The 27,552-nt window shown below is 39.3% G+C and overlaps 1 protein-coding gene across 1 annotated transcript in view; it reads left to right on the forward strand.

Annotated features, from left to right (window-relative positions):
- Window positions 1-27,552, forward strand: part of oxct1.L (3-oxoacid CoA-transferase 1 L homeolog) — a 74,316-nt gene that overhangs the window by 34,744 nt on the left and 12,020 nt on the right. The window contains 6 exon segments of the mRNA NM_001089771.1: window positions 549-663; window positions 1,940-2,034; window positions 2,390-2,438; window positions 4,180-4,252; window positions 6,100-6,175; window positions 22,864-22,953. Of these exon segments, the coding sequence (NP_001083240.1) occupies window positions 549-663; window positions 1,940-2,034; window positions 2,390-2,438; window positions 4,180-4,252; window positions 6,100-6,175; window positions 22,864-22,953 (498 nt within the window).

A 27,552-nucleotide genomic window follows, 5' to 3' on the forward strand; every position in this document is an offset into this window, starting at 1 on the left:
TTAAGACAAGTACATTAAGTTTGCAAACAATGTACTGGATTGGTAAAAATAAATCATCATTTTTTCCTTATTCAGGGATTTAAGTGTAGGGCTATCACCCTTTTAAAGGATAAGTGAACCTTAAAAATAAGTGAATGTAATACTGATGAGGGTGCTATTCCAAGCTTTTGCAATATACATTCATTTTTTTTTTTTTAATTCCAAGATATTAAAGGATACATGTACTGTTAACATGAATGAATTTTGTTATAACAGTGCCACCGGCTTGTCATTTTCTGACCTGTCTGACCACCTAGTAGTCAAGAAAGTTGTCGGGAGAAAGAAAGAGGCTGCTCTGATGTTCTTCTGCTTAGGAAAAAATTAGAAACCTTTCCTAAGCAGAAGAACATCAGAGCAGCCTCTTTCTTTCTGCTGCTGGCGGTTTTCCACTTCCTCCCGTGGCTCCCATTGAGCATAAGAAAAAGTGCAGGTGTGAGTGCTTTATTAAATTCCTCGAATTACACAGGGTTTTAGTAAAATGTTTGATTTTTTTTTTTTTGTGACAACAGAGACTAACACTAAGAAAATCTGAAAATTCCAAACCCAAGCCCAAAAAAGAGTCTGATATTGTAAGAGAGAGGATTATTCGTCGAGCGGCTCTAGAGTTCCAAGACGGCATGTATGGTATCCTTTATCAGTACAGTGATTTGCCTGGGTATCATAGTGACCCTAAAGTGAAAACATTGCTTTCTGGGGGGTAGGTCAGATACAAACATTCTCTTCTTACTGGCAATGCAATCCAATCTGGAAGTATCACAAATTTTTTATTTTTAACCTAACCTTTTTGACTGCCTCAAATGTCCCTTCTTATTAGCTCACATTTTATTCATTTATTAGTGAATTTAATTTATAAATATATATTTTTTTATTTAAATATAGATTTACTCTTTATGTATATATCTCTCTTTTTGTAAACAAATTTATATTTTATCATGAAATATTTAAAATATAGGTATATTTTTGTATTTATATAAATATATTGTACAGGTATAGGCACTGTTGTGTAGAATGTTTAGATAATGGATCTTCCTGTAATTTGGATCTTCATGCTGTTATCTAGAATGCTCTGAAAACAGATCTTTCTGTAATTTTGAAAATCATTTAACCAATCTCAACAGGCTGGTTTTTCTTGCAATAAGGATTAATTATATCTTAGTTGGGATCAAGTACAAGCTACTGTTTTATTATTACAGAGAAAAAGGATATCGTATTTAATCGTATTTGGATAAAATGGAGTCTATGGGAGACAACCATTACTGTCTCCCATAGACAGTAATGGCTGTTTCCGGATAACATATCCCATACCTTTATTTGTTATATTTATTTTATCGATCTATTTAATTATTTATTTGCTTGATTTTTTTTTTTTTTCTTTCTTTTTCAGCATGCACCCTTGCACAGTTGATTAAACGCCCTGCAGTTTTAGGTATGGGATCTTTAATCCGGAAACCTGATATCCGGATCAGAATTCAGGAAAAGCCATCTCCCATAGACTCCATTATAGTCAAATAATCCAAATTGCAAAAAAGTATTGCCTTTTTCTCTGTAATAATAAAACAGTACCTTGTACTTGATCCCAACTAAGATATAATTAATCCTTATTGAAAGCAAAACCAGCCTGTTGGGTTTATTTAATGTTTATATGATTTTCTAGTAGAGGATCTAAGGCATGAAGATCCAAATAACAGAAATATCCATTATCCAGAAAAACTGAATTGCAGAAGAATTGAGAAACCATGATAACTTTGTGCAGTGCAGCAGTTTCAAAGGAGGTGGGGGGGTATTCTCCAGAAGAAAGGGTAAACCATACATTACAACAGTATGCTTATATACACTGGTACATTTCAAAGCATATATTTTTTCCATACAGTTTGTTTCCCTTAACCAATATGTTTTGCAGCAAATTTAGGCATTGGTATTCCCATGTTGGCAAGCAACTTCATCAAAAAAGATATCACAGTCAACCTTCAGAGTGAAAATGGAGTCCTGGGCCTGGTAAGAGACTGCTAAAGCGTTATTCAAGGGCTGGCTGCAGAGGGGTTACTGAGAAAGCAGACGGTATAGAAGCTCATGCATTTAATGAAAAGGTTCATTACAGCCATTCTAAACATTTGGTGTCTGTACAATGCTCCAAGTTAGAGAGAGACGCTCATTATAGTTAAACCCGGGGCCTAATTAGTGATCTAAATACAATTAGGCCTCTCCTGTAGAGTAGCAGTAGTAATTATGGTCTCTGAGTCTGGTTTATTAGTATCACAACACTTTTTTTTTCTTTTTGACCTTTGAAATAAATCTTTGTTTACCAATTTGGGTTAATTGGTTCCATCTGTATTTTTTTTTTCCCTTAAAGGGTCCATATCCTGTAGAAGAAGAAGTAGATCCAGACCTCATCAATGCAGGCAAGGAACCTGGCAATTGTGCCCAGTACACATGCTGGTAGAACCTCATCTCCTCCTTGATTAGGGATTTCTTCTATATGGAATATTGATATTGGGGTGCAGCCTGGGGTATTGGGGTTAAATATGGTTGGGCTACGTTAGTGGGGGTAAGTAAATAATGATGTTGCAATCTGGATGTAGAGTTGAATGGATCGAAGTGAGTTTGTCGAGCATCTGCTCAAACGTTGAAGGAAAACCTATACCCCCTGAACAATGTAGGTCTCTATAAAATTATATTGCATTAAACAGCTCATATGTAAAATCCTGCTTCATGTAAATAAACCATTTTCAGAATAATATACTTCTCAAGTTGTATGTACCATTGGGTAATCCTAAATAGAAAAATTGCCATTTTAAAAAAATAAGGGCCGCCCCCTGGGATTGTACGAATCACGGTGCACACAAACAAACCATGCTTGTTAGGTCACATGAGCCAATTAACAGACAGTCATGTCTTTCGCTTCCACACTTCTTCCTGTTAGAGTTGTATTATTTCTGGTCAGCTGATCTCTGAGGCAGCACAGAGAATATCTTAAAATGGTGGCTCAAGGCAAGTGGTATAAAAGGGCAATATTTACTTAAATATATATTCCAGTTTGATAAGATTATTTAATATGCCGCTTAATTTGCAATCCTCACTCTAATTTATAAACCTGATGTTAAATTTATGACTGGGGGGGGGGGGGGTCCGCTATATCTTATTCAATAGAGTTTCTATAGAAGACCTTTACCTCTACATATCCCTACCGAGTGAGACATACCTGATATACAGAAACATATCCACAGCCCACACATTAAAGGGTGCTAACACTTTCCAGATATAACATATACCCCTGCCTCTCCTAGCCCCTCATTACTAGCCTGTATTGGTTATGGCTGCCTCAGTCTTCAGGGATGGGGATCGGGGGGCATAGAATAGATCCTGGGGCATCGTTTGCATTTGACCTCCATACTATTGTGCTTTGCTTCCCAACCCAATAATAAGGTGATTAGTAGGGAGGCGGAGTAGGTTGTTCAAGGCATAGTGACACATTACATTTAAATGAGCTTTAGGAACTAAACCCTAAAAATGGATGTGGCTAAAAATGCCATATTTTATATAATGAACTTATTGCACCAGCCTAAAGTTTCAGCTTGTCAATAGCAGCAATGATCCAGGACTTCAAACTTGTCACAGGGGTCACCATCTTGGAAAGTGTCTGTGACACTCACATGCTCAGTGGGCTCTGAGCAGCTGTTGAGAAGCTAAGCTTAGGGCTCGTCACTAATTATCAAGCAGAAAAAGAGGTTTGTCTGTAATATAAGCTGATGCTACAGGGCTGATTATTAAATTCTGATACTAATTGCACTGGTTTCTGTGCTGCCATGTAGTAATTATCTGTATTAATTACTAATCAGCCTTATATTGTGACATTTCTATTCTATGTGTACTGTATATTGTGAGTGGGTCCCTAAGCTCAGTAAGTGACAGCAGCACAGAGCATGTGCAGTGAATCAGCAGAAAAGAAGATGGAGGAGCTACTGGGGCATCTTTGGAGATACAGATCTTTACTGCTAAAGGGCTGTGGTTGCCTTTGACTGGTTCAGAAGCCCAAAACATAATGTACAACATTTCTAAGTACTTTTTTAGTTAAGCTTTAGTTCTACTTTAAGTTGTATTCCCATGGGCAACTTCCACATTGTTTGTTGTCTGTATCTTTAGGTAAAGAAACTGTGACTGTGCTTCCAGGAGCCGCATACTTTTCCAGTGATGATTCCTTCGCTATGATTAGAGGGTAAGTACACAACTGCTTTTCAAATGGGTTGCAAGCAATACAAATGTACAATGTTGCTAGAGCTACACCCAGACTATGCCATGTACATTATTTCTGCACACAGTTACTAGGCTGCTTTTAGTTATGTAATTACAATTAATTAAAAAAAAAAAACCTGAATGCCTTGGGGGTAACTTCTTCTGCAGTGTTTGGATGTGTTTGTCATTCTAAAATAAGAATCCCTTGTATGAAATACATTGCTGGCATGCTTCAATCTGATTAGCTTGAGGCTGCACTTGTGGTGTTTGAAGCACTAACAGCTACATCCAGTCCTCTCAAAGAACTAATTTTTAGGGTACGTGACACGTTTTTTAAATGAAGGGTAGCGTTCAGCAGAACCGTAACTAACCGTTATACAATTCTGCTTTATGAGTTCTGTCAATGACATGACTGTAGTACAGGGTTAGGGCAGGGGCACACAAAGCTACTGGGGGAGATTCGTCGCTCACGAAAAACCCCTTCTTCAGGCGACTAATCTCCCTAAACTGCCTTTCCGCCGGCTAGAATCTAAATTGCCGGTGAGATGGCACTCTGAGCTCTTCGTTTTCCAAAGTCGCCCGAAGTTGTCTCATGAGGAAACTTCGGGTAACTTCGGAAAACAAAGTGCTCCGAGTGCCATGAAGTGGACCATGAATATATTTAATCCAGAAATACACAAAAAGAGGGTTATATATTAAATCTACTTGTGCCAATGTAAAATGAAATCCACTCATTGCAGCCGTGGGTTCAGTGTAGAGCTTATTATTGGTTAAAGAGGACCTAGACCAACCAAATCTGAAAAACTGTTGCCTGAAAGGATTACTTAATTACAATGGTGGCATGTGCATTAGGCTTGTATTGTGATCTTTTACACTAAAGTTGGCATTTGTGTCGAGAAGAACTGACAGTTTAAACACTAGAGAGGCTGCCAATATGTTGGGCATCCGACAATGGGATGAATCATTAACCTTGGGTGCCAGCCAGTGTGGTCTTGCATAAAAATCAGACCATACCTGGGTACTTCTTGCCTTTCCCTGCACCTTTCTAGGAAGGCATAGTATAGTAATGGTGAGGGCCGGGGCATACTTACTAAAGGGATCAAATATGACACTTTGTCCTAGAATAAAGTACCCCAGCCCAATGTGATTAGTATTGCCTACAAGCCCAATTAAAGGGGGACTAAAGTCTAAAATAGAATAATGCTACAAATGCTCCATTTTGTATACTAAGCATAAACATGAACTTACTGCACCAGATGCCTAATTAAATTTTTCATGCTTTCAAAGTTGGTCGCAGGGGGCTGTCATCTTATAACTTTGTTATAACTGCTTACGGATCATCATAAATTATCAAAACAGCACAAGTCAAATAATATCTGCCATAGAAGCTGATACAGCAATACTGATAATAAGTATATCCAGACTGCACTGGGTATGTGGATACAAATCTCTACACAGTCGCCAGCTGCTTTACAGGGAAACAAACAAAGCTGCTCGAGGGCAGGGAAGTAAGGTGAGGGCTCCCCCTGCTGTTTGAATGTATGATCACTTCCCTGCAGAGCAGATAGGGACCTATCCACAGCAGTCAGACCAAGTAAAACAAAGTGGGAATTTCACTGCATACAGTCAGGTTTCTTATAAAAACAGTACACATTTTTTAATTAAAGTATATTGGAGATAGATTTCTTTTTCATTAAAGAAAACAAAAATGGGAGTTTATTTGTGCTTTAGCAATAATTATTTTCTCTCCAATTTATCTTTGCTGTTAGTATACAGTAAGTGTAACAAATTTGTTATTGTTTGTTTACTATTATATTCTATTTTATACAGGGGTCATGTTGACTTGACCATGTTGGGTGCAATGCAAGTGTCAAAGTACGGAGATCTTGCAAACTGGATGATTCCTGTGAGTATAGCCGCTTAATCTATGTATAACACGCAGCGTCTACTGGGCAGGAACCTTACATGTTTCACTAAACTCAACATAATGATATTTCTGCAAGCTAGAATAGAATAGACTGCTCCAGCAGTAATGTGTAATGGTGCATCAGGGAGATTCATTATGGATCTGGCCTCTGTCTAACAAGCAGAAAGCATTAAACAACCATGAATTGTGCCCTAAGCCTTTCGAATATGTGTGGGGTGGTTCTCCTTCAGGTTAGGTATGTTATAGATTGGCCTATTCTTAGCAGGTTTTTATTTGGTCTTCATTTTTTTTTATATAGTTTTTGAATTATTTGCCTTCCATTTCTTACTCTTCCCAGCTTTCAAATGGGGGTCACTGACCCCAGCAGCTAAAAACTTGCTCTGTGAGGATACAATTTTATCATTGCTTATCTTTCTGTTTAGGCCAATCTCTATTCATATTCCAGTCTCTATTACAAACCACTGCTTTGTTGCTAGGATAATTTGAACTATAGCAAACAGCTGTTGAAATTCCAAACTGGAGAGCTACTGAACTGGACAGACTATCTATAGTTAGTATAGGTATGGGTATATACAATTTAATTAAAAGTAGGGAGGGGTGTGTGTATGGATGCTGGGTTTTCATTTGGAGGGGTTGAACTTGATGGCCTTTGTCTTTTTTCAACCCAATTTAACTACAGTATGTTACTATGAACAAAATTCCAAATAAATTCAAAAACCTAAAAAAAAAAACCAATGAAGACCTATTGCAAATTGAATCCGAATTCTACTCTCACCATCATACTGAAGTTATTTAAAGGTTATCAACCCCTTTAAACTGTATTTCTTTATATTTTACTGTGTCGGGGCCAGCCTCAATGGCAATGAAAGATAAATGTGGAGTCTAAAGACTTGAATATTTTTAACATCAAATGTGGCATTCCAATTTTTTTCTGCTGGCAGTGTAAAACAACCACAGTAATAAAAATAAAAATATTTGACCAAAATCTAGAGAGCAGGCGTTTCAGAATAAAAAAAATATAAAACATTTTCATCTTACAAGGATAACCCAACGCGTTTCGTCCAGGGGTCCCTGGCAGGGGAACACATAGGGGATTATTTATCAAAGATCGAATTTTAGAGCTTTGTGAGTTTTTTTTAGATTTCGAGAGAACTCCTAACTCGAAAGTAAAGAAACTTGAATCTGTGAAGTCGGCATGATTGAGTTTTTGGCCAAAAAAAAACTTAACTTGATCAAGTTTTCGAGCAAAACCCACTGAAAAAACTCTAACATCATGGAGGCTATTAACATCTTCAAATGTCTCAAGGAAACTCTGCTATTTACTTCTACATGACGTTACAGGTTTTAGATGGTGTGTTTTCAGATTTGAGCTATTTCCAGCTTCAGGGTACAGGTATGGGATCGATTATCCTGAAACCCATTATCCAGAAAGCCCTGAATTATGGTAGGCCATCTCCCATAGACTCCATTTTATCCAAATACTCCAAATTTAAAAAAAAATATTTCCTTTTTCTATGTAATAATAAAACCTTGTACATCATCCAAACTAAGATAGAATTAAAACTTATTGAAAGCAAAGTCAGCCTATAATGTTGATTTACATGATGTTCTAATACTTAAGGTATGAAGATCCAAATTACGGAAAAATCCATTATCTGTAAAACCCCAGGTCTCAAGCATTCAGGATAACAGGTCCCATACCTGTATAATAAATCTCCAGATTTTTTTTTTAACCCGAAAATTTTAGTTTTGACTTGAAAATTATAATTGTTCATTGGAAAAAATAACTCAACCATTAATAAATCTGCCCCTTACTATATATAAAACATTTTCAAACTCACTATACCACTAGCTACATCATATTTACAATTAATTTGACATGATATTCCATTGTAAAGGTCTTGACGAGCTTCATTACAGTAATGGGTCCTGACCCTCAGTGCCACTGCTGAAAAAGCTTGATAACTCCGTTGTTTCTATATCTAATTAAAACTGTAAATGGCTGGAGCCGGCATAGATATCTGAGAAAGCTGTATACGGTGCTCATGCCAGCTTTGAATGGCTTTGTTCTTCCATTTAGGTGGTGAGGTTCTTTGCCTGAGCCACATGGGAGATATCTATAACACTGAGAAGGTCATAGACTGATCAGGGACAATTCTGCTCTTGCCACTTGTACTGAAGCAGAGATCAGGAAAGGTCAGAGCTTGCTAAATAAATTGAAGGAAATAAAGGAGCAGGCGGAATGATTGTTCTGAAAGCGATAGCTGATATTTTCTCTACCTGCACATTCACTCGGAATAAAGGCTTGACAGTTGTCAGCTTCTCCTGAACTAAAATCCCTGACCATCCATCTGCTTATAGTGTAGCTGAAATAAAACTTAAAGCTGAATTTCAGCAGTGCAAGTGTAACAGCAAAGTAAAGCAATATATGATATATACATGCCAAGATTAACATTACTGGGTATTCAGGTTATGTTTTTCAGGGGACCAGAAAAAAAATGGTGTAAAATCCAGGAAGATGTAAAATCAGGGAAATGTATTGTGCTTAATATAGAGGTGGGACCACAAAAAACAATGCAAAAACTTAAAGGGGAACTATCGTGAAAATGAAAATTTAATATAAGCTTCATCATACTGAAATAAGAAACCTTCTAAATACAATAACATAAAAATTCTTTACCGTTTCTGGAATAATCAAGTTTATCTTCGCTATCCCTCTCTAAGTGTCTGTTTCTCTTCATTCTGTCTTTATGCAGCAGTTGGGTGTCAGATATTCATTGACAGTTAGATACAATATATCTTATAGGAGGACTCCTTCTGCCTAGATGATGTATTAGAACTCCCTCTATTAAAATCACCAGACATCTGTCTCTCTACATGCAGAATTTGTTTTTGCTTGTACTGGAATCCGTTATTTAAGTGAGCTCTATATCTGCTAGGAAAGGAAGCCCCTCATAAGACATTTTACATCTAACGGTCAATGAATACCTGACACCCAACTGCTGCATGAAGACAGAATGAAGAGAAACTGATACTGAGAGAGGGATAGTGAAGATAAACTTGATTTTTTTAAGAAATGATGTAGAATATTTAATTGATTTTATTTAGAAAGTTTCTTATTTCAGTATGAGGAAGCTTATATTAAATTTTAATTTTCCCGATGGTTCCACTTTAAAATCAGGGGATGTAAAATTGAGGGTTTACTGTATATGCATATATGGTTTTGTTCTACCTGCCTTTGCATTGATTCTCTTAAGCTATTCTGGTTCCACATTAAAAAACAGGGGTGTAACTGTAGAGGAAACAGGCCCTGTGACTGTGACCTGTCTCGCTTGGGTCTGGTTTAACTCCTACACACAACCAGGACCCAGGTATTTGCCTTTTCCCTGAAGCTTATGACTACCCAAACCAAGTATGACCAATAGGTCTCCCAGAACAAACCTAGCCCCTGCTGGAAGTATCTAAAAACCACAACATTAGTTGTGGGATGGGACGAACACATGGAACTGGAAGCCACTAACTGGCTGGATTGCCGGGGGGCTCAAGCTTTCATTTTTTTTAATAATGCTTAATCTGTTGTCCATCCATATGGTCAGGACTTCGGGGTTTTACACCCTAATTCTGGCCATTTTGCAGTTGTTCCACAGGTGTCAGACCTGGTTCAGCACTGACTCATAAGCATTTTTCAATTCGGTGTTAATATGAAATGTCTTATTACCAAAGTTTAAGGGGAGACTCTAAAATGATTGTGTAGCTGCTGTTTAGAAACAAACAGGTAGGTTGATTGGCTCTTGATGAGAGTGACCCTAGTGTATGTCCATTTGTGTGACTGTAATAGCATTAGATTGTAATAAGCTATAATTATAATTCACCCCAGCTGTGAAATTCTGGTTGTCAACTTTGCTGATTTTTTTTTAACGGGATGGTGACTTTGAGGGCGTGTGGTGGCAAGGTGTTGTCATTAACGGATGGGTGGTTACATTAGGAGGCAGAACATGATGTCATGGCTGGGTGTCTGACAATGTTTTTATAGGGGGCAGGGTGGTGGCATTAAAAGAGAGTGATGACTTCAGCGGTAGGACAGTGACATCAGGGGTGGGTGACAATAGAGGTAAGGATGGTGGCAATAACAGATGGGTGATTGCATCAGGTTGCAGAACAGTGATATTAGGGGTGAGGATTGGATGGGTTGGGGGTGGGGTTTGGGTGGTATCAGAACTGCACCAGGATAAACCATGCTGTCAGGTTGAAAACTATTTAGGGGCAACCTTACTTGGGATATGTGAATCCCGGAAAAGGTTGGAGATTAATTTATTTTCTGACTCCATTAAGCACAGTTGGTGATGTTATACCAGTCATGGAACTCAAAGGGAATTGTACGTTTATTTCCTTTAATACCCAAGTCAATTAGTTGACATCATCTGTATGTGAGGGTTCAGGAATGAGATGCGCTGTACTTCATGTTCCATTTCTGTGCATAGTTTTGCATATAAATTTAAATTAATCCTGCTGTCACTGCACGATAAAATCCATCCATTGCTCCTGTTCTAAACAGAATATATATGATATATTTCACTACATATTGCCCCAATATTCTGTGTGCTTTTATGAAGATGCAGCACGTGACAATCTATCCTCTGCTTCGTCTTCCATGAAAGGTCACTGATCTAGTCTCCCGGCTGTTTGCATATATTTAAATATGCCTTTGGGTCAAGGAATAAATCAAACCTGATCCTTTGCATTAAACAGTAAAAAGTATATTTTGCAGCCAAACATGTTGAATTGAAAGAATACCCCATACCCCATTTTTAAGTGCTAAAAATAAATTTAAAACTTCCACCAATTTTCAAGCTGACATAATGACTTTCATCCCCCTCCCCATTATACTGTATGCTAATGAGCCCAATTCTGACGATTCCCATACAGACAGTTTCTTTAACTAATGATACATCGGAACTGCCGGCCTGGTCTTGGAGCCGCATATGATAAGTATAAACAGATTAAATGTGATAACTGTGATAAATGAATCCTCCCGGAGCTTCATTAATATTTATATGTTGCGCTCCAGTGATATGATGCAGAAGCAAGTAATTCACTGCATCACTGACAGCGCAGCCCTAAAGCCAACTCAGGATAAATATTACATTGCATTATAAACAAATATCAGCCGCTGACATTTTGATGGTTGTGTGTTTTTATGCTACAAGGTACTCCCCAATCAGTGTGTAGTTTAACCTTAGGATGTCGCTTTAGTTGTGTTATCATTTGATCACCGCACAAGGAGTGCATGTCATACAAGGATGTGCGTTGGCAGCCATTCTGGGTGTGGGTTTGCTTTTTTCTGCTGATGGTAATGTGGCAGCCGGGTCATAAAGTTACACATCAAATAAAACCTATTACATGTTTGATCAGTAGTAAAACCAACCCTTGGCTAATGGAGAACCAAAATGCCCTGAGAGCTAGAGCACTCGCTAACACGTGAAGCTCCTTTGCTCTATAAGCACAACTGCTTAGCTGGGGCAGTCACCCCATTGTGGCTCCATTTACCTCATCTGAGAATGAGCACCTATCTCAATTTGACTCTCACTGACAATAAAAGAAGTGACTCCCCCACCCTATTGTACGTTCATTAATAAAGGTATTACATTTTACTATTGCCCACATGCTTGATTGCTGCATTGCCATTTATTACCATTTACACCAAAAAGTAGAACTGTTCATGTTATGATGTTGACTCATTGCTAATCAGGTCTCTTAAAAATGTATTGTATGGAAGCGAGGTCTTGACTTTATCTGCCATATGTGTTTTAGTGTCATGTCTGAATGTACTGACCAAATCCACGTTGATCACTAAACTGTTGCTTTCGAATTATCATTCAGCTAAGGCATAACAGAGACCCGTGCCAAGGTATCCATCCAAGGTATATTATTTCAATTCCAGCATAAAGCCCTAAAATTCTGTTTCAGAATGGCTGGTCACAGTGGCACGGTTGTAAGCACGAGGTGCTCTGTCTATTCTGACCAAGAGATTGTCCTTATTGATGCTGTATCCATGGAAGCATGGAATCTTTGTTCTATATTCTTATTGATGGTGTATCTTCTTCTGAAAGCATGGAGCCCTGGGTCTGTTCTGACCAATACATTTACCTCAATGAGGTTCTATCTTCTTACCCTGAGAGCAGGGATCCTGGGTCTATTCTGGCCAAGACATTTTCTTTTTTATGAGGTTGTATCTTCTGGAAGCATGGGGTCCTGGGTCTATTCTGACCAAGACATTTTCCATATGGATGTTGTATCTTCTTACTCTTGAGAGCATGGGATCCTGGGTCTTTTCTAGTCAATACATTGTCCTTAATGAGGTTGCATCTTCTCCTGGAAGCATGGGGTCCTGGGTCTATTCTGACCAATATATTGTCCTCGATGAGGTTGTTATCATGAAAGCATGGGGTCTTGGGTCTGTTCTGACCAAGACATTTTCCATACGGAGGTTGTATGTTCTTACCCTGAGAACATGGGGTCCTGGGTCTATTCTGGCCAAGACATTGCACTTAGTGAGGTTGTATCTTCTTATCCAAGAAGCACAGGGTCCTGGGTCTCTACCGTTGATATTTTGGAGCTATTCTGAAAAAGAGGGAACTTATCAGGAAACTAGTTTTCAACAGCAGATTTAACATTGCTTAAATAAAGGATTTAAAACAACAGCACCACTTGCTCACTAACACTTTTCCTTGCTAACAATGGGCAGTTGCCTGAACAGCAGGTGGCACTATTTATGGAAATTCATTACATTAGCAGTGTAAAAACTGCAAAAATCTTGAAAAAATAGCTTATGTAAATTGCACAGGTTGAATTTATTTTTATTAACCAGACCTCGTTTATTTAAAGCAAAACTCATAGAAAAGGCTATTCAAATAAGTGGTCATTTATTAGACAAAGAAAAACAAGACAAGAGTTTTGCCTAGGAAGTTGTCCCAATCACACCACAGCTTAGTACTTAAGTGTGACAGGAGAACTTCCCAAAGACACTCCTCTTACAACAAGCTTTATACCTTTTTTACAGAGCATTTACCATAAGAGCAAAGGGTACACGGAAATACCATACATGGTCAAAAGCCCTCCTCCTATATTAGAAGGCATGTAAGCTTACTATAGGAAATATTGCAATACCCGTTACACTATTTTTTACCTGATTCCAACACAAACCATAAAATATATGTCTGCTAGTTTGAGACAGGATTGGTGTTTGCAGTTCTGAAGCAACACTTCCGTATCTCACTGTTGTTTTACTTCTGTCTGCAGAGTCTTGACCTTTGGTCAGCATGTCATTGTATAATTACCTGAGACCACTATCATCAGCATTCCCTTCCCCCTATCTCTTAGGTCTGACCTCTGTAAGTATCAGGACGAGGTGTCTTGATCTGTAATTTGTATTACTAGTCCTGAATAGCAGTCATTACCCGTCATGGAATAGGGTGTTCTCATTATTCTATTGTTAATATCACTATTTTATTGTCAAGGTGCTTAGAAGAGCAATCAATTTTAAACTGGCTTTTTTCCAAGGTTAACATTTTCTGGAAAACAATTGTGCAAGCAGGGGTCCCTACACAGATTGCCCACACCGCCACCACCACTTAGTGTAGGTAATTGGCTAAGCCCTATTTTGTGTACTCAATACAGTTTTGGGAAATCAGCTGCAAAAAGACAATATGTTGGCGCTATATAAATACATGTTAATACATGTTAATAATGGCATTCAATGGGCATGATTAAATAAAGGAGAAGTTTAAATCGGCCTCCCCACCCACATAAACCAGAAACCCAAAAACAGCCCAGACACCCAAGAATGGCCCTGCTCCCCCCCACACCTGACCACAAAAAGCAGGGTTGGGGCTGCCATGTCTTGCAAAATAATTCCAAACCCTTGTGCTGATCACCACCAGGCACTCTGAAAGCCAGTTATGGGCGCTAGCCAATTAATTACGAACAAAATCCCCTTCTATGCATGTTAACATTTTATCAGATCAGAAGTCATTATCTGGCACAACAAAATGCACTGTGTGCAATTAATAGTGGCAATGTCTTACTAAAGCAAATTGTTTTGTTTCATGTTGCATTTCCCAAAATATCCGTCTTTGTACCCCGTGCGACTGACATCTCCTCTGGCTTTGTTGCTGTTGTCCCAGCATGATGGTGCTTGATATAGATTGCTGCTGGCGGCATTTAATTAGCATATACATCTTTCTTAGGCGATCCATATGGCAGATCTACAGTCTGACTTACTTTATTACAAGCTAAGAGGAAACCTGACCTTGTTCTTTTTCTGTTGAGGGGACAGATTCTTCATCTCTGGAATTAAAAAAAAAAAAATCACTTATTATTTTCCCCAATATTCGCCTAGTGTTCTGGATATTTAGCATTTTGCCTTCTGGTTGCTCAACGTACATTGTATTTATTTATGTGTGTGTGTGTATACATATATACATATATGCATGCATACATACATACATACATACATACATACACCATGATCCGCACTCACAGGACTTAAAATTTCAAAAACAATTAATTTCATAAAAGGTAAGGACTAACGTTTTAGTCTACCCTAAGCCTTTCTCGTTAGTTATTTTAGAAATTTTAAGTCCTGTGAGTGCGGATCATTGGTCTATTGATGTACATTTATCGTCGATTCTGCACCCAGGCACATATATCGTTTGTTTCGTGAATAGCTCCAACATTTCAGTTCCATACAGAAACTTTCGTCAGGGAAAGCGTTCCTGTATGGAACTGAAACGTTGGAGCTAATAAACCTGCTTTTTGTTCAATACATAACCTTGGTGAAAATTCCTTGGAATTCTGTCGCTTTACATTGATATTCTATACCTAATGAACGAGCACCCAGGTTTGTCTTTTGGTTTATGGTTGTGCATTCCTTATGTATGATATAAATAATACAGAGTAACAATACAGGACTGCTACCACCTTCAGAGAAGCAGTTTAGCCCCTTGTTCAGGATGAGTGCTGGAATAAAAATTTACTTTTTCCTAATTTATTTCAGAAATATTAATAGATTTCCTGGAGTCAAATTTCATTTTGTAACTTCCTTGTTCTATAGGGCAGTTGTGGGAAGAGTAGGAAGGGAGTTCCTTGAATTACTAGTCCATTTCTTTAAGCCCAAGAAGCTGCTATAGATAGGGCAGGGGGGGGGACTTGTTTATACAGAGCTCATTGTCTAATCTTTTATTTTAAACAAAACCTCTTAATGGGGGTGGTAGTCGGCAAGAAAATATAGATTATTTAGGACTAGACAGAATACACCAAAATAAATAATTTTTATTGTGTTTATGTTGAACACATGTATATTGACCCTTTTAAGATTTTTTTTTTCTATTTCATGGCTTTTAACTCCAAAACATAATTAAAGGATATCCATTTCCTGTTGGTTTATGGCAGCAATGAGCATTCAGCAGCCAAGTGCTCCCAGCTTCCTACTAACATCAGTCATAATATCACAAGCACTCCTCTCCTGCCCGTCCCCAACACAGGTAATATGAAACGGAGGATGTGCCCCCAATGGCTTACTTATAGTGAATTAAAGACATATTGAGTTCTAAGAATTGAAATAAGAATCTCTGGTTCATGGGGGCTCCATTCCTTTCCTCAGTAACAAAGGCTATAGTAGAATGGGCTCACAGTCCTGCGATGATATAAGCAGTGGGTTTCAGATGGGGGGGGGGCGATTTTCGAACGTGGATGCATTGGTACAGTTGCTAAAAGCACCCAATCAGGTCTTTGCTTTTGTGTTCTAACTTCTAGCAGTTAGTTTGTTCAAAACGAGCTGATTGATTGCTATTGGCAACCTATGTTTGCAGGGGTGTTACTGCAGAGGAAGCCACAGGGGAAGTCCAGGAGTGTAGAAGGCTCAGTGAGGCCCTAATTAAAGGGGAACTAAAATCTAAAATAGAATAATGCTTAAAAATGCTGTATTTTGTATACTACACATGAACTTACTGCACCAAAAGCCTAATAAAGCAAATGATTTATGCTTTCAAAGTTGGCCGCAGGGGGCTGTCATCTTGTAACTTTGTTAAACATCTTAGCAAGACCAAGACCATGCACATGCTCAGTGTGGTCTGGGCTTCAGTTGGGAGTTTAAGCTTAGGGATCGTCATAAATTATCAAAACAACAGAAGTCAAAGAATATCTGCCAGAAGCCGATACAGCAAGACTGATCAATAATCAGAATATGCAGACTGCACTAAAAGCATGATGGAACTGCTGCTTGAGATATATTTTCACTATGCAGATACAACAGTGACTGTTTTTTTTTTTCAAAATTTAAATATGCTAATTCAATTCACCCCCTAAAATGACTCTACTTTAATAAATATTAAATAGTGTTTCAGGCACAAATACGATCTTTCCTTTTTCGTAATAGTGTCTCATTAAATAGATCTATTTTATTAGAGAAGGAGGCAGCGGGATGCATGGTTTTCTTTTGTATTTATGATGAGATAACCATGATGCTCTTCCCAGATTGTATCCCAAACCTCCGTCACTGCTGTGAGGCTCCGGGGCCACTTTATATCTGCTGCCATTCTCTGCTTTTTCCCGGAACAGTAAATATTAATTTTAAAATATATTCCGAGATGTTTGTTTCATTTCTAAGCTCAGATAATGTATGTCAACTGCACTCCAATCTGATTTACTCTAATATTCTGCTCTATAATTCATGTTATTTGCTTTTCATGTACTTCTGCCTGGAGTTTGTTAGAATTTAACATCAAATAATGAAATGATAAACTCATTATTCTGTTCTGGATGGTTATAAATGTTTTCCTTGACACTGAAATCCTGTTTTGTGTATTGTAGTGCCTTTGTCAGTTCAGTAAAGTCAAACATATAATATAATATTTAAGTGGCTTTCCATTATATATTGAGATTTTTCAGTGGTTAAGACTGCACTGCTGGTTCCATGTTTTGAAAAAATGTAGCAGAAACCTGCTCTGCGCGCTTCTTCAGTAGTCTGTTCATCCGCTGCCTTTTGCTGTATTGTTTCAAAAGTCGAAACCACCATGTGAGTCCTGTAGTGGCTCGTGTACCCGCTGGTTACCTGCAAAAACCTGTGGTACCCTGCAGGTTGCGGGTAGAAGTTCTGGGTGCGGGTATAGACATGGGTCGGCGGTTTTGCGGGGTCGAGCCGCGGGTCTTCTCAGTAGCAATTTTAACTCCTTTTTTCTGATCACGCCTACTTCCAATGATGTCACTTCCGGTTTACAATGACCGTGATTCCTGATTCTTGATGGTCAGCGGGTCTGGGTTGCAGATAAGGTACTTGCGGGTCCAATCGGTTAAGAATGCAGGTCCGGGTTGCAGATTGCAGGTTGCGGGTACTGATTCCAAAAAATGGAACCTAGCAGGACTCTACCATCAGGGCGGAGATTAGAAACGGAATGGCAATGCAGAATTCAATACTGGTTATACATGTATGGGAATGCTTGGGACCTGGGGTATTCTGGATAACGGATATTTCTGTAATTTGGATCTCCATACCCTAAGTCTACTAGAAAATTATGTAAACATTTAATAAATGCAATAGACTGGTTCTGCTTCCAATAAGTACATTTTAGTAGGGATCAAGTACAAGCTAACGTTTGTTTAAAAATTTGGATTATTTGCTTATAACGGAGAGACGAGTTTCTGGATAATGGGTTTACGGATAACGGATCCCATACCTGTATTTAGAAAGAACTTGGAGCCATAAAATATTGGAAGGTTGCTTTGAATGTATTAAATTTGGCATATTTGACTTTTGGGGTTACATGCCCTTTAATTACACACAAATGGGCTTTTTTTTCTGCCATTGACTTCTACATGACTGTGACAGGTTTTAGATGGTGTATTTTCAGATTCAAGCTATTTCCAGGGTCAGGGTAAAATAAATCTTGAAAAATTTAAGGTTTTCTTTTTTTTTTCTTTAAATTCGATTTTCTCTTTTAACCCCGAAAAATCAATTTTTGAATCAAAAATAACCTTGGAAACTAGGATTTTTCATGGAAAACACAACTCGAACCTCTGCCACTACGTATGTTTTAGCAGAGACAATTTTCAGTATTGTCTATGGCGGGGTTTTTTTGTTTTTTTTTCGCATTTTGTAGCCACAACCAGTAGCTGCTACTAGTTGCTCCTTGTCTTCCCCATAAAACTGCTAATATCTTGAGAACTAGAAAACAATCTTGTAGATGGCAAAAGAGAATTGCTCCTGAGCAGTGTTATATTGATTTGTTAACGTTGGAAGCATGCAATGCACTTTTTACTGTGCAACAAGAGAGAGGCGCTGCTCGTGCTTTAAAAACTGCCATTTTTTTGCATCTGACACAGACGGTGCATCCTTGCATTTAATACATGCCTACTCTTCCCCATTTTAAAGCAAGCCATATGCACACAACAGCCAAGGGTATCTATGGGAAGTGATTTCAGACTATTTGTTGACCGTTGCACCCCAAACTCTGACACTGCAAAGGGTTAATCGTGCAATGTTGTGTATGAAAGAATGTCCTTGTGAGCCAGGCACAGAACTGGAGCACAGTGTTCTGGTTTCATGCCAGCGTTAACTTCTTGTTACCATGAGCACAAGAGACAGTAGGGACTGCATTTTATGCTGAAATTGACTGGGATAAAAATATTCTGCCTGGAGTCACTTAAATCATGTATACTTCATGTCTGTGCCGCTCTTAAACATTTAAAGGAGAAGGAAAGTCATCTTGCCTTTGGGGGTGTTAAATGTTAGGCACCCCAAGTGATTGTATTGACTTACCTAAAACCCCGGGCTGGTGCTCCTATCAGCAGAAAACTGCACCAGACCGGGGTTATACCAGTGAGCCCCGCGGAGCGATCCACTTCCGGCTTCTTCTTTCTTCAATTTTCCCGGGGCAGATGCATGCGCAGTTGAACGAAATAGCCGTGCGTGAAGAAAGAGGATCACCCCGTGGTAGAGTCCTGCGCGGGTCCATTTTTTGGTCCCCTTTTACGTGACAAATATAACGAATTTGAAAACATCAGAACCACCTGCTGCACTGGGTGCCTGAACATAGTTGGCAGAAAATGAAGTTGGTGAAAAGAGGAAAGTCTTGTGATGTTGCTCGACTTAGAATTGACCACAGATACGTCCCATATTGCGGGGCAACATCACAGTCCAACACTCACTTTCAGCTGATTCATTAAAGGAGAACTAAACCCTAAAAATTAATATGGACAGAAATGCCATATTTTATATACTAACTTTTTGCACCTTCCTGAAGTTTCAGCTTCTTAATATCTCAATAGCAGCAATGATCCAGGACACTTGTCACAGGGGGGTCACCATCTTGGAAAGTGTCTGTGACACTCACATGCTCAGTGGGCTCTGAGCAGCTGTTGAGAAGCTAAGCTTAGGGCTCGTCACTAATTATCCAGCAGAAAATGAGGTTGGTCTGTAATATAAGCTGATGCTACAGGGCTGATTATTAAATTCTGATGCTAATTGCTCTGGTTTCTGTGCTGCCATGTAGTAATTATGTGTATTAATTACTAATCAGCCTTATATTGCGACATTTCTATTCTATGTGTACTGTATATTGTGAGTGGGTCCCTAAGCTCAGTAAGTGACAGCAGCACAGAGCATGTGCAATGAATCAGCAGAAAAGAAGATGGGGAGCTACTGGGGCATCTTTGGAGACACAGATCCTTACTGCTAAAGGGCTGTGGTTGCCTTGGGCTGGTACAGAAGCCCAAATCATAATGTACAATATTTCTACTTTTGTAATTTACATTCATTATTTCTACAATCCATAAATAAGAGGCATTACAGTAGGGTAACCTGCTAGTAGGGATACCTCTTTTAAAATATCCTGATCCTATGTTCTGTGTCTGTTGCTTATGTGTAATGGCAGCCTATCTCGGCTACAGGAAAATGAACTGCCAGAATCCTAAAGCTGAATTTCGAGATGTGATTTCTAGCTCTGTTTGCTGTGTGTTTTGGTGTATTAGTATTTTGCTTGTTCTATCCTGGAAGCCTCTGCATTTGGGCTCTGATCCTTGTTGCTCCCAGTTATTCTTAGAAGAAACCCTAGCAGTGTCAGCAACCTTCTTACACTTTTCTGAGACTACACCGCAAAATGTTTGTTGTCGGTGCTCCAACCCGCTGGCAAGCATTCCTTCTGGCGTCTGAAGATGAATTCAGTAGAGTTTTGTGCTCTCTGTTTCATACAAGTATCTGAACTGGCTTTATCTTTTGCTCTCCGAGGTCAGAGCAGGTTGAGCTTCTCTGGAATAATTGTATTCGTGCAAGCACGCTTGTATCACCGGTAAATTACTGTGATTGCATCCATCATATCCAGGATTCCACTAACCTGCTGGTTATTTTAAAGAGTTTGAGTAGGTTTTCATAGAGAGGGAAGATAAATAGGGAAGGGGTATTGCTACTGTATATCCAGTGTAGCACATTACATCAATATATTTGTTGGTTGTAGAATTTCTTTTAAATGTTAATTTAGTAATTAAAAACCCATCTTAATGATAGGTAATGTCACACTGAATCTGCTGTCATGAATCTGTTTTTTTTTTTAAATAAATTTTGGTACCGGTTTTTTTTTTTTTTTTTTTTTTTTTTTTTTTAAACTTCATTTATTGATATCAATCAAATATGTTTACAGCAACACAGAATGTAGTATTGTATAGACATTGTACCTTTTACACCATAATCAAGGTCACCATAGTAGCTGAAAAAAGCATTCTGTCAAACGGCAGTATCAGGAATAAACATGTGCAATAACACATATCCGAAATATAGCCAAATTCGTAATAATGAGTAACCGAGACAGAAAAAAACAAACATATGGAAGGTTTCCCAAAAAAAAATAAAAATAAATAAAGGGGGGGGAGGGAAAAGGATCAAGCACACCTTGTAGACTAATCTGCTTCAGCTTTGTGTGAGATTCTTGTTATGTTGCAAGTTGAGAGAGAAGGCCATAAAAAAGCAAATAGGAAAGTGTCCAGACTGTGGGTCCTTCAAGACTGTTGAGTATTTTTCTCTCTGTAAGCTATCCACGGTCGCCAAATGGCATCATAAGTGGAGATTCGATTGTCATTATGCGCCGCCATTAATTCCATATTTGCTCTTACATCCATTGCTGATAATATGTGGTCGATTAAAATTGGTCCTCCAGGTTTCCAAAATTTGGCAATCAGGCTAGTGGTAGTGTTAAATAGGTGGAAAAGCAATTTTTTCGTAAACTTAGGGACATGGTCCGGGAACATCAGTAGCAACGCTACTTGCGGTTCGTAGGGGATGTCCAATTCAAGACCTTTCGTTACAATGGTAATCACAGATTTACAAATGTGCTGTGACAGTGGGCAGTCCCACCACAGATGAAGCAGAGTTCCAGACTGACCACAGTTTCTCCAGCAAAGCGGGGAATGAGATTTTGAAATTTTATGCAAGGTTGCTGGTGTAAGGTGCCACCTATATATCAGGTCTTTTTTTTTTTACTTGAATTTCAAGTTCATGGGAGTTTAAAATAACTCTCATCAACTCGAAATTCGACCCTTGATAAATCTGGTATTGACCTGCTGAGCTGCTCTGTCGGCTTCTCTTTTTCCCTATACAAGTATGGGACCTATTAACCAAAATTCTTGGCACCTGGGGTCTTCTGGATAAAGGGATTTAACATAAGTTGGATGTCCATACCTTGCGTCTACTAAAAAACCATTTAAACATTAATTAAACCCAATAGGATTGTTTTGCCTCCAATAAGGATTAAAGGGGTTGTTCACCTTTAAATTAACTTTTAGTATGATGTAGAGAGTGATATTCTGAGACAATTTGCAATTGTTTTTTATTTTTTCATTATTTGTTGGTTTTTGAGGTATTTGCTGAAATTGCCAACTGGAGAGCTGTTGAGTAAAATAGTCTGGAAGCTAGGACCACAATTACCCTAGCAACCAGGCACTGATTTGATAAAAGACTGGAATAAGACTAGGAGAGGACCTGAATATAAAAATGATTAATGAAACGTAGCAACAACAATAAATTTGTTGCCTTACAGAGCATTTTTATTTTTACATGGGGTCAGTGACCCCCATTTGAAAGCTGGAAAGAGTCAGAAGAAGGCAGATAATTCAAAAACTATACAAAATAAAAAATGAAGTCCAATGGAAAAGTTGCTTAGAATGAACCACTCTATAACATACTAAAGTTAACGAACCACCCCTTTAATTATATCTGTTAGGATCAAGTACAATGTATTATTCTATTATTACAGAGCAAAAGGAAATCATTTTAAAACTATTCATTATGTGGATAGAATTGAGTCTATTGGAGAGGATCTACCCCATAATCTGGTGCTTACTGGATAATGGGTTTCTGGATAATGGATCCCATACCTGTACTTACATTCCAGGTTCCTCAAGGGCAGCCCACTTTATTCTATGTAAATCTTGTGCAGTGCTGGTCATATGGTACCTGTTCTTTTGCTCAGGTGCTCAAATCTAAGCTTCCTATGTCTGATGTGCTCAGCAGCTCTGTGCCTTTATACTAAGAAGATGAAATGAACATCTAAGGAGCCTTGTCTCTGAATAACATTCCAGATTCCAAATCACAGAGTTAAAACTTCTTTTTATTGTTGTTGCAGGGCAAGATGGTGAAAGGAATGGGAGGTGCCATGGATTTGGTCTCCAGCTCCGGAACAAAAGTAGTAGTTACTATGGAACACTCTGCCAAAGTAAGTTTCTTGCTCGCTTCCCTCTTTACTGGGAAGAGGATGTTTGGCGGTTATATTAAATGTGATATAAAACTTTACATTGAATGCAGAGTTTCTTACAATTAGAACTTAGCTGGGAAAACTTAAGTTTATTGTCACCGAGACAGCTGGTGATGTTCATTTACGATTCATGTCTCAATGTTCTAAAGTCATCAGCATTATCCAATCCTCTTGATCCAAATCAAAACATTATAGACGGTCTAAGGGCAGAGACGCACGGTCAGATTTGGGGAGATTAGTCACCCCAAAAAAATAGGAGATTTATTGCTGGGCGACTAATCTCCCCAACTGCCTTCCTGCCGGCGCAATGGCACTCAGAGCACTTTGTTTTTCGAAGTTGCCTCATTGTCCCGAGGAAACTTCGGACGGCTTCTGAAAATGAATTGCTCCAAGTGCCATCCCGCTGGCGATTTTCATTCTAGCCATGGCACTTGGAGCGATTCATTTTCCAAAGCCGCCCGAAGTTTCCTCGTGTGGAACTGGCGGATGTTTGGGTGCCTTCAAAGGCACCCAATCAAAATGTTCTGTTTCTACGAGCCGTCTGATATCCAAGACTTCTGTTAATATCGGTTGGCTCTTTTTCTACCATACACGCACCGAATATCGTACGAAAATAAGTTTTGTACGATATAATCTGTGCGTCAATGGCCACCTTAAGTTTTACCTGCAACTTACTTGCTGCTTTCAAGGTTAAAACTCTCAAGGCCCTTTTATTGGCCACCGCTGGGATCACTATTTTGTGTTCACAGCCTCAGTGCACCCCCTCCTAATGGTTTTAAAAATTAGTCGTGAGCACAACTTTCCCTTGTTTGTTTTAATTACATAACTCCCATAGACAGTGTCGGACTGGCCCACTGGGATACCAGGAAAACTCCCGGTGGGCCCAGGTGTCAGTGGGCCCTCCTGCTTCTGAACATTTGGCCTATTTCATGGTCATTCTCTGTTTGTATGAGAACAAAGAGGCTAAATACATGGAATAATAGATTATAGTGTCTAAAGAAAAGAGACTAGGAGAGGTTGAGAGGAAGAATAATAGTACTGACAGTGGGCCCCTGGTCTAAGTTTTTTTGGTGGGCCTCTGGTGTCCCAGTCCGACACTGCCCATAGACATTAAACATAAGAGGTGTACACCGACATCCGAGGCATAACTATACAGTATGTAACATCCAAGCCACGCTCACCATTCTAATTCTACACAACTGAATAAAATCCAGGCCATCTCCTTCAAGTTAACATCCACATGTCTTTGTATGTTTTGTTTTGCCAGTGAAACCTGAGAAACAATATCATGCTTTCCTTACCTTCTCATATAATAAGTAATAAATACTGTTCAATGGCTATTTCAAATACATTTCAATGACAGCTGTGTTCTGATTAAAGGGATTCCAAGATCAGCTTCTTTAATAAGTAATTGCCCAAACCTCGTTTGCTTTTTTTTTCTAAACCAAGGGCCTTGCTCAGTGAGCAGAAATAATATAATTAAACTGTTATGTGGATAGAGCCATAATTATAAAGCAACTGTATGGAGCTTGTTAGAACCGCAATAATTGCTTATTTGAAATGCTAATGTTACAAAGATGGTGTGAAATTGATTGGTTACAGTTATGAAGAATCTGGTCTCCTGCATCACTGTATCCGCAGTATCTGCAGAACAAGGTTATTAGATTGATGACCACTAGTCATGGCTCCTGTGTATGGGAGAATTCCTATTAGCCCTTCCTTGTTTCCACCATGGGCCTATAGGATTCCTATTCAGTTTGGCATTACCTATAGCTACTGCAAGAGTGGGCTTTAAGTCAAGTGTTAAGTGCAACCTTCTAGTGTAGAGATGCCTAACTTGCAACCTCCATCCTAAATCCTACTGACTACAGTAGGACCCAAGGGTTGTGGAGGGAACCGTTGGGTCCTGATTGATGCATAACATATTAAAGGGATAGTAACACCAAAAAATGAAAGTGTTTGAAAGTAGGGATGTACCGAATCCACTATTTTGGATTCAGCCGAATCCCTCACGAAAGATTCGGCTGAATACCTTATCCGAATTAGGGATGGGAAGGGGAAAAATTTTTTACTTCCTTGTTTTATGACAAAAAGTCACGTGATTTCCCTCCTCGATTTTTCCCTCCCCGCCCCAAATTTGTATATGCAAATTAGGATTCAGTTGGGCAGGGCAGAAGTATTCGGCCGAATCCTGCTGAAAAAGGCCGAATCCCGAACCGAATCCTGGATTCAGTGCATCTCTATTTTAAAGTAATTATAATATAATGCGCTCTTGCCTTGCACTAGTAAAACGGGTGTGTTTGCTTCAGAAACACAATAGATAACAGATAATTACTACTATAGTTTATATAAACAAGCTGCTGTGTAGCCATGGGGGCAGCCATTCAAGCACAGGATACACAGTAGATAACAGATAAGTACTACTATAGTTTATATAAACAAGCTGCTGTGTAGCCATGGGGGCAGCCATTCAAGCACAGGCTACACAGTAGATAACCGATAACCAGTGTCGGACTGGCCCGGCGGGATACCGGGAAAATACCCGGTGGGCCCCGACCCTAGTGGGCCCCGACCCTAGTGGGCCCCCGCCGGGCCAGTCCCCCTCTCCCAAACAGTTTTAAAAAAAATAATAAAAAAAATTTCGGCGCATCGCAGCGCCGTTTGCGCATGCGCGCCGAGCGCCGTTTCCCTTTGCGCATGCGCGCCATTTGCGCATGCGCGATGCGCCGCCTGGGCGCCGAGCAGGGATTCGCCAACAAGTAGGTAGCAGGGGCCAGAGGGGGGCCCTGGACACCAGTCCCGGTGGGCCCCGGACCCCCCAGTCCGACCCTGCCGATAACTACTGCTATAGTTTATATAAACAAGCTGCTGTGTAGCCATTGGGGCAGCCATTCCGGCACTGGATACACAGTAGATAACAGATAATTTCTAAAGAATCCCCTTGTATACTACAGAGCTTATCCGTTATCTGAGGTGTATCCTGTGTCTTTTCTTCTTTTTCAGCTTTGAATGGCTGCCCCCATGGCTTTACAGTGGCTTGTTTATATAAACCGTTTGAGTTTCTTAAGTAAACACACCAGTTTTAACAGTGCAGCACAGCAATACATTATATTTTCTTTATTTTAAAAAGACTTTCATTTTGGGGGGGGGGGGATTCTAGTCGCTTACTTCCTACTCTGGGCTTGTTGAGGCTATAAACACGGTGCTGCCATTTTGTTCCAGTGTCTGGTGGATTTGCACTACAGAAATCGGTGAAGAAGTTGTGAGCTGTGTATGTTTACATGCTTTCCTCCAGGGTCACACACTGGGTGCATGAGACACCACAACAATATGGTGTTGCAGCATTTACAACAAATTTTAACGTTTTTTTTTTTAGGAAGAGTAGCTCAGGGGAGTAAGTGACTAGAATGATGGGTGATTCCTAACAATTTGGCACCCTCCATGGATTTACCTTTCCTTTAAGAATTGCAGGAAACATCAGAGTGCTGGGCACTGGCTTCTACACAGTCTGCCAGGAATGAGCCCATCTTTAGATCATTTTGCACCATTTGAAAGAAATTCAGCTGCTTCCCTTTGTTCACTCCTTAATTACAGCCTGCACCTTGTCTCTTTGTATATATTATTTATACATCTAGCTGATTCTGGCATGCAATGGGCCCGTATAACCGACCGTTAAGCAGTTAAAGAAGCATCACCAGTGAAATCAAACCCAGCCTCGTCCCCCAGCCCACAAAAGCCTAATGCAATCCTTTTGTGCTTGTGCGGCCAAACTAAGACTCAACACAATATTTGGGTTGCTAAGGAAACTGTTCCTTTTCACAATACCTGGTTTCACTGCTTAACGCAATGTCGTCTGAGGCAATATACAACAAAGGAATTGCCTTTCACTTAGCTGCTTCACTAAGTAAGCGTTATCAGAAATATCTATATAAATACACAAGTAAACCCTCAAAGTAATGCTGCCCTGAGTCCTCTGTCAAAATCAACGCAGCATTTCTTTCCTTCTATTGTGTACTCATGGGCTTCTGTATCAGACTTCCTGTTGTCAGCATGAACCTCCAGGGCTAGGGCTTGAGCATGCTCAGTTTGTTCCTCTCTCCCTCCTCCCCTCCCTGCTGTAATCTGAACCCAGAACTATGAGTGAGCAGAGACAGACTCGGGCAGGAAGTGATGTTACGCCAAGCTAATATGGCAGCTGCTATCCTAAACAAACAGAAAGAGCTTCTATATCTGTTTATTCAGGTATGGTATAGCATTCTGCAGAATAAATATATTGTTATGGCTTGCACTATTGTGGCTAATCTATTGGCAATAAACTGCTTCGGTAGCGTTCCTTCTCTAAAGGGACACTGTTATGGGAGAAAAAAAATTTCAAAACACATCCGTTAATAGTACTGCTCCAGCAGAATTATGCACTGAAATATGTTTCTCAAAAGAGCAGACAGATTTTTTTTTTCATTATTAATTTTGAAATCTGACATGGGGCTAGAGGCGCTAGACATATTGTCAGTTTCACAGTTGCCCCAGTCATGTGACTCGTGCTCTGCTAAACTTCAGTCA

The sequence above is a fragment of the Xenopus laevis genome, chromosome 1L (assembly GCF_017654675.1).
Source record: "Xenopus laevis strain J_2021 chromosome 1L, Xenopus_laevis_v10.1, whole genome shotgun sequence".
In the NCBI taxonomy this organism is placed as follows: domain Eukaryota; kingdom Metazoa; phylum Chordata; class Amphibia; order Anura; family Pipidae; genus Xenopus; species Xenopus laevis.